The following is an 8,446-nucleotide window of genomic DNA, read 5'->3' as shown; positions in this document are numbered from 1 at the left end:
GGGGGGCCCTGGGGATGGGCACAGCAGGTATAAGTGCAGGGAGAAAGTGAGAGCCTTACTCCCTAGAGAGACAGAGAGGTTGTGCCCAAGTTGTCAGGAAGAACAGAAAGACAAGGAAAGGTAAAAGGAGATTGGCGTGGAAAGGAGCCTCCTCGCCTCCAGATCTGGTTGAAGTCTCTCACTAGCTTGGAGTTAAAGATTCCAGCATGATTTAGAGGTTGTTCTGTAAAGGTCGCCTAGGTAGAAATAGCACTTTTGTACAGAGACACTTAGCTAAGAATGGTAAAATAGCAGTGAACTATTTTGTTTGTTTTGTTTTTGTTTTTTGAGACATAGTTTCTCTGTGTCGCTCTGGATGTCCAAGAACTGGCTCTGTAGACAGGCTTTCCTCAAGCTCTGAACTCTGCCTGCCTCTGCCTCCTGAGTGCTAGGGAAAAATGTGTAGCCCCGTCTGGCCTCAAACTCGAGATCCTCCTGACTCTACCTCCTTCTAATTCCACCACATCAGGCACGTACCATTCTTTCTTTTCTTTTCTTTTCTTTCTTTTTTTTTTTTTTTTTCCGAGACAGGGTTTCTCTGTGTAGCCCTGGCTGTCCTGGAACTCACTCTGTAGACCAGGCTGGCCTTGAACTCAGAAATCCACCTGCCTCTGCCTCCCAAGTGCTGGGATTAAAGGCGTGTGCCACCACCGCCCGGCACAGGTAACATTCTTAAGACCTAAACATGGATGAACAAGGACGGCCTTTCTCTCCCCAGCTGTAAATGTACACTTTTCCAGCAATCTCACAAGCAAGATCATAAACTTCATTTCCGATAAAAGGTGTCATAATCCCCTGTGCAACCTTTCTGACTCATGGTCTTATTGTATCAGATTGCAATCCTATCCAAGGCAATGAGGAACACCTATAATTTCATAAAAGAAGGGAGAGGGGGAAATGATGCCCTTTAAAAAATGCTTTGACGCTTAAGATGCTGCCAAGCTGGGCTGTCAGGCGTGGTGGCCAAGTGGTAAGGCGTCCGTTGGTCTCCTAAACCAAAGATGGAGGGTTGGAACCTGTTCTGTGCCTGCAATTGGGAGTGATACTTTGTTGCCGGGCAGTGGTGGCGCGTGCCTTTAATCCCAGCACTTGGGAGGCAGAGACAGGCAGCTTATTTCTGGTTCTTTACAAATATATTGTCCCACTCTGAGGTCCTCACAATTGGGCATCTCTTGGCCTGGGAAAGCCCGACCTGTGGGCCAGGGGCTGCCATGTTGAGCACCATGTCCTCCCTATTTTTTTTTTTTCCCAAGGTAAATTAAGAGTAGCACTGATGAATGTCTTTAAATGTATCTGTTAATATCTAAGTAAGTAAGTGAATATAATAAATAAATGAAATTAAAAGGAGGGGAGTTGTTGGGATAACAGTGACTATGGTAGTATTTTTAGCTCATTATTAATTCCGTTTTGGGAAGACTATTTCAGACTGTGTGGAGGTGGAGATGGCTCATCTCAGGAGCAAATTTTGGCCATGAATGGAAGATCAGCAAGACTTGTTGTCTTTGTATCCTCTTTCCTCCAGTTTTTCTCTCTTTCTGGAAAAATGTTCTAACTATAGCTCCTGATAGTACACATAGCTAGTAGGAAATGTTCTCTCTCTCTCTCTCTCTCTCTCTCTCTCTCTCTCTCTCTCTCTCTCTCTCTCTCACACACACACACACACACAAAATCATTCCTGCTAATATGTTATAACTTCATTATCCAGTTTGATGTGCCACTAGGCACAGGGGCTAGAGATCATTTGAGATGAAGTTCATGTGTAATTAGATGTTGATCATGAAATAAACATAAGATATTTGAAGACAATATTTAAAAAAGACAGGCGGTGGTGGCACACGCCTTTAATCCCAGCACTTGGGAGGCAGAGACAGGTGGATTTCTGAGTTCGAGGCTAGCCTGGTCTACAGAGTGAGTTCCAGGACAGCCAGGGCTATACAGAGAAACCCTGTCTCGAAAAACCAAAAAAAAAAAAAAAAAAAAAAAAAAAAAAAAAAAAAAAAAAAAAAAAAAAAAAAAAAAAAAAAAAAAAAAAAAAAAAAAAAGAATGTAAATTACCTATTTGATGTTTTAGATTGTTGAAATATAATATTTGAAATCTCGTGGGTTAAATAACTAAAATTAATTTGAACTGCTAGTTTTTTCTTTTCTTTTTTAATTGTGGCTTCTAGACAATTTGTAAGTCGGGCTGTGGTGGCACACACCTTTAGTCCCAGCACTTGGGAAGCAGAGGCAGGCCGATTTCTAAGTTTGAGGCCTGCCTGGTCTACAGAGTGAGTTCCAGGACAGCCAGGGCTACACAGAGAAACCCTGTCTCAAAAAAAACAAAAAAGAAAAAGAAAAGAAAAGAAAAGAAAAGAAAAGAAAAGAAAAAAAATTTGTAATTGGTGTTATGTTTATGTTGGACAAAGCGGCTCAAGAAGTTAAAGTATTTGAACGAAATAAAGAATGTGCACTATTCAGATGTTAGTGGCCAAGTGAGAGGCTATATGCCCACAGTGCTGTCACTTTAAGAATTGTGCCTGGTGCCTCTTGGTGGGAGCATCCTGAGGTGTTAATCACCTGGACACTTGGGTCCCACTTGAAGACCACTGATGGTCTAGGCAGTTCTAGGTGATTCCAAGATGTAGCCCAGGCCTGGGTGCCAGAACTCTGAGGCAGAGTGCTTGCCTAAAGAACACAAGGACCTGGATCCCATCCAAACACTACTGAGAAGCAAAATCAAAATTACTTAAAATTACATACCTAAAACTGCAGCAGTGGACTCAAGTCTTTGTGACAGACAGGGTGGGTGGGTGATGGTTCATTCACAATGAACTCTCTAGCTGGAACTGGAAGAGCAAGCAATAAGGCAAGTCAGAGCCTGTGTTTTGGCAGGAGGCCTTGGAGTGGAATACAAGCTATCTAAGACTTGCTGTGAGAGAGAATCGCCCTATAGCTCCCAGGTGGGGGTGGGGGTGGGGGTGGGGCATAAGAAGAAATAAAGGTGGTCACTTTAAAGGAAAGAGGAAGAGCTAGTGACTACACCTTCTATTGTGTGAGTGACACATGTCCTAGAAACCTAAGTGCTGCTTACAGAGGGGCAAGCAAGGGGTGGACCTCATCCACACATGGCAAACTGTGAAAACTTCAGCTACATTGATGGAATATATTCTGCCAAAGGGGATAACCAGAGACAGTCATATAATGCTATTCTAAGTGCTTTTAATATAGAGAATAGGAATTTTGGAAAATTCTACTTTAGGATTCAAGTTTTTATTAGAATCAAGAAAAAAGCCAGTGGTCCCCCTCCCCCAGCCACATCACTCCTTGGACATTTTCCATCCAGAATCCTTAGGACAAACCTTGGTTATCCCTCGGGTAAGAGTACTGGCCCACTAGCTGGGCTCTGTGTCACATGCATATAATCCCAGCACTCAGGATCAGGGGTTCAAGGTCATACTTGGCTTTACAGGGAGCTTGAGACCACCCTGGACTGTGTGAGACCCTATCTCAAAACAACAGAAGAGTAGTGGCCCAAGACTGAGGTGTGGCTCAATAGTAAAGCTCTTGTGTAGTCTGGGTTCAATCTCCTAGTCTGAAAGAAAACAAAATCTCTGACTCAGGAGTCAGAGGCTATGGCAAGTTTTAGGGTACGCGGTGAAAATTGTCTTAAATACCAAACAACATCAACAAAATGTAAAATGAAGAGTACTGATACCCTTCGGATCTCTGAGTGAGTTCATGTGGGGGGCAGGGTACAGGTAGGAGTGAGGAGTGGCAGGTAGCCGTGCATGTGCCCTGCATGCTGGGTATGAAACACAGGACCAAGAGAAAGCTACACAAACACTATGTTACTGAGCTATACTCCTAACTCTCAATATGCTTTTCTTTGTCTTTTTTTTTTTATTTCTTTTAAACTCGCCATGGTTCATTTCCCAGCAGAGTCAATATTCATGTGGAAGTTTGGGCCAGCTGCTACCCACTCTTTGATGCTAAAACATAGACCCTTTTCAGCCTGGAACGTGTTTCCTGAAACAAACGCCAGTTCTTTCCTCCCTCTCCTTTCCCGTCATCTGCTTGTGATTCGGCACTGTAATATGATTTGGGGAGAAGGTCATTTTCCCAGCTTGACTAAGGATCACCAAATGGCAAACTCGATCATTTGGGTCTCAAATTTACCCATACTCTGAATGGTCTGAAAACAGAGAGTCGCCATTTTGTTTTCAGACACTGCTGGGTAGTTACAACATATGTCCCATGTAGACAGATCCCCACCTGTGTCAGTTTTCCCAGATATCTGAGGCTAGAGCCAGGCTCTTAAACACCACAGGCCCCTTTTCTTTCCTATTTCTTCCAGAGGAGGCAGGTCAGCGCTGCTAGGGAGGTGAGACCGTATTTGTGAATGGAAGCAGTCAAGCCCAGCTTCCTTCCTTTTGCATTTGCTTGTAGGTTTAAAGTAACTGCCACATGATACAAACAACTTTAACAATTTCCATTTCTTTTTTTTCTGTGTCCCTAAGGGGGTCATAGTTGGCAGTCTGTCCAACATTAAAAACAAAATTCCTTCCTCTGGCTGCCATTCAAGATATTTTTAGGTTTGGAAGTGAACCGTCCTCTCCCTCCGCCCAGCATGTATATTTTTACTCGGCTCTAACCCTATCCAAACTCCACCAGGGTCTGTTTCCTGACAAACTGAGAAGTGAGAAATGCCTGCGTGGGGGGAAAACTGAAGACACATGTGTTGAAACTCTGCCAGGGAAGCATTGCCCAATGACAAACCAGGGCAAGTCTTGTGATGTTTTCTTCTGCTCATTCTAGCTTTTCTTACTCTGCTCTCACGGGGCCTGCTCAAACTGCCTAATTTGGATGTCGTGACCTGCTTTTAATCTAAGAGGAGAACCTCAGCCTAAGGACAGCATTGACTTCTGATTTGCAGAGTTTGGGAGGACAGCTGAACAGATGTAGAGAGCATCATCTCTTCACTCCAAACATGGAAAGCAAGCTCATTCAGCCTTCCTCTGGTCTCTTAAGTACGGATCTTATGGATGTCCTGGAAACCCTCTGAACTACTTCCCTTCCCCCTATCCACAGGGATGCAATGGACACTTAAGCAGTCCCACTGCTGCAATCCCCAGAACACACTCAGCAAAGGATCAGGCCTGCGCTGCTAGCAGATTTTGCAATCATCCAAACTCTCAGCCAGGACACAGCAGAGGTTGCCTGAGGACAGGGAGGAGCTGTCTGCAGGACCCTGCCTGGCTCTGAGTTCAGATCAGTTGTGAGTTGCACTGGAGCCATCTAAGCCAAGTACTGTGCTGGATAACCCTAAAAACACTTGCAGGGCCCAGGCCAACTGTTCTCTCTGTTTTTAATTTCTGTTCTATTGGTCCATAAGCTTTGGAGCAATGTCCTATTTGCTCTTCGAAACTTCCAGATCGATGTGGTTTATGGTTGTGTACTAAGTGCATGTGTGCATGTGTGTATGCGTGAGTGTGCATGTTCACACCCCTGGATGTCTGAAACAAGGTCTCACTATGTAGCACAGGGTCTCACTATGTGGACCTGGAATTCACAGAGATCTATGTGCCTCTGCTTCTCAGGTGCTATGGTAAAAGGCACGGGCCACCAAGCCCAGCCACTGTCAAGTACATTTACACAGCATCTTTGGGTACCTGATTATATTCTGACTCTAAAACAAATCGCTACTACCACCACCACCACCACCAACAAAGACAACTGAGGAATGTTGCAAAAATTATTTTACACAGGATTATTGTACAGTATTACAATGTATTATGTGCAAAATTCCATTGAAAATCATTTACAAAAGGAAGTACAACACAGCATGTGCCGAGGGAGGGTCCTGGTACAACAAAAGCCAGGGGTACAAGGTTCAAGGTCCCCCAAAGCAGATACCTGTGTGTCCTTCACAAGACACTAATGTGGTTTTTGCTTTTGTTTTGCAATGACCTGTATTACATTGATGTATGACCCTTCTGGAATATCTATGTCCATAAATTCATTTTATACAGCATAAATCTAACTTCACCATACATCCATGTTTTCTGCTTGCTTTGCTCATATTTGTCATGCTGAAGATAAAAGCCAGCATGCTAGTCGTGTATGTTAGCTCTACCACTGAGCCACACCCCAACCATTGTTCCCTTCTTATAATAAAGAGGGTTTTTTGTTTTTTTGTTTTGTTTTTGGTTTTGGTGCATTCTCTTCCCAACAACAAACATCTCATTGAACTCAACAAAACTCATATATTACTTGGTTTCTGCCTCCAAATAAATGGATGTCCTTAGTGTCGGCTTACAAAATGGGTCATAGAGATCGTTATCCTTGATTTACTTTTTCTTCTAGGGATTCTTAAAATTGTTTCCCAAAGCAGATAGCATATGGAACAGATCTTTGTCAAAGTTCCCCGCAGCACATATCTTACAGTATTGACTCCTTTTCTAATGTCCTCTGAAGAGCCTGAACCTGCAGACTGCATTTCTCAGTCCCTCCTTAGGGTCTGTGTTTCTCTCTCTACCTCTCTCTACATTCATTTCTCCCCTAATTCTCAGCATCGAGTGCTTAAAAACATAAACAGACAACAAACGGTACACCAGCCCTAAAAGTGAACAATGTAACAATACACCGCTAAAAGTGAACAATGTAACAGTACACCCGATTTTTTTTTTTTTCAAAGGCAGCCTGTGGCCAGCGTCAGGGATTGCTTTAAGACAACCAGAAGTCTCTCCCCACAAATTTGCTGAAACATCCAGTTACAGAAGAGAGACCTCTAAGAGGTGTCTAAAATGCAGTACTCTCAAATCCAGCAAGAGATTTATCTTCAAATATTAAATGTTAAATCACATGCATACTTATAGAATATTTTAAAAGTTACAAAAATATTTTAAAAACCGATCCTGACAGTTTACCTGCAACTGCTATAAATTTTTTCTATGAAATATATAAAAACACAAAGGCTCTTTGTAAAAAAAAAAGTATAGGATGAAGGATGGACGAGAGAAGGGAAAGAGGGAAGAGTGGAGCCATCCACAGAGCTGAGAGGGACCTGACGCACTGCATCGGACAGTCTTGTCAACACCCGCTATCGAATCCAAGAGAAGAGTTTGTACCTTAAGTGTTTTCTCAGCATATATACATACATGCAAGCCAAGCCTGAAGCTGGCTAAGGTTAACTAGTTAACTAGCCAGTGATCTCAGGACACCTGAACCATTAAATGCAATTCACCATTTCTGGAGGAGAATCTTATTGTTTCCCAAATCTCAGCTACCTCATCTGGGCAACATCTAAAGGATGCCCTGGGCCAAGTCAGCCTATGGATGGCTTAGTCACTCATCTGAGGAGGCAGCTGTCTTCTAAGCTCAAGCACACAGCAGCCAGAAAGCTAGACTCTCAGCTCCCTTTTGGATGCATCAATGGGAAGTCCCATGTGTCCCCTACGAGGGAGTGAGGTCTTCTCCGTTCTGGAAAATCACACCGTAAGGATCACTCTTGATTCGCTTGTAGACAAAGTGGAAGATGTGGGGCTGAGGTCGGCTGTGCAGCTCGGCCTTGATCTTCTGAGGATAAGTGTCCTCTGCCAGTTGCTGCCATGTCTCATCAACAAAGAGAAACAGGCTGTACTCCTCAGGGTCCTCCACCTTAAACTTCTCAGCACAGAGCTGACACACATCCTCTGTGGTGATGTACGGTCTTACAAGGAGGGTCTTCCCAGTGCATCCACTGTTGACCTCTTGGAAGGCAACTCGGAGGTAATTCTGCAAGTGGAAAGCGAGATGTCAGGCGCAAGCGCAGGTAAGTGCAAGGCAGAGCTGCCGAGCTGCTCAAGGCTTGTCCTGATGTTCAGTCAGATCAGGAAGCTCTTGCCAGGAAAGACTGATCTGTACTTGGACAGTGGTGGAGACTATGGTGGGAACTGAACTGCCACATGTTAACTCATTGCAATGGGAAACAACAGGAAGTCCCGCCAGCCCTGGTTTTCATCTTTCTATATCCTTTATAAAGCCAGCTGTTAAAGAGATCCTGACTAAGAGTGTGAACCATATCCAAAGTTGGGGTTTTTCCCAGCTTGAAAACTAAGCCAAACAGCAAGAGAGTCTGGGGCTGCAGTTAGCAGGAAGGGATTAAAAACATCTAGACATACCAGCACCCTGGTATGTGCTTTGTGCCGTTCTAGGAAGCCTACCCAAAGACGACAATGCTTGGTCAAACTGCTGAGGTTTGACCACTCTTACCAAATGGTGACCTCATGCGGCGCGACCTTACATAAGGCTTCCAGTGACTTGGGATGAAATGTGGGAAGAATCAGGGAATGGATGTTGATTTTGCAAGAAGGCTTTGGAGATGGAGCTGACTAAGCATAACGTGATGCTACAGGAAGTAAAAGGAGCCAGTTGCAGGCTTGACATT

General features: G+C 43.9%; 1 protein-coding gene and 1 long non-coding RNA gene across 13 annotated transcripts in view; one reads left to right on the top strand and one right to left on the bottom strand.

The window, feature by feature from the left end:
• LOC116091082 overlaps positions 1-8,446 on the top strand; it is a 31,349-nt gene that overhangs the window by 4,007 nt on the left and 18,896 nt on the right. The window lies entirely within an intron of this gene.
• Rin2 (Ras and Rab interactor 2) overlaps positions 5,760-8,446 on the bottom strand; it is a 206,267-nt gene continuing 203,580 nt past the window's right edge. For 7 of the 8 annotated variants that reach the window (XM_031372129.1, XM_031372130.1, XM_031372133.1 and 4 more), the window contains one exon: positions 5,768-7,794. In XM_031372129.1, coding sequence (XP_031227989.1) covers positions 7,474-7,794 — 321 coding nt within the window. In that variant the 3' untranslated portion in view covers positions 5,768-7,473. Of the gene's footprint in view, positions 7,795-8,446 lie in introns of all 8 variants that reach the window. The other variant, XM_031372134.1, reaches the window with a different exon arrangement.

The sequence above is a fragment of the Mastomys coucha genome, unplaced genomic scaffold (genome assembly GCF_008632895.1).
Source record: "Mastomys coucha isolate ucsf_1 unplaced genomic scaffold, UCSF_Mcou_1 pScaffold15, whole genome shotgun sequence".
NCBI classification, from domain to species: Eukaryota; Metazoa; Chordata; class Mammalia; order Rodentia; family Muridae; genus Mastomys; species Mastomys coucha.
Note: the sequence above shows the minus strand (reverse complement) of the source record. Positions and strands in the feature narration are given on the sequence as shown.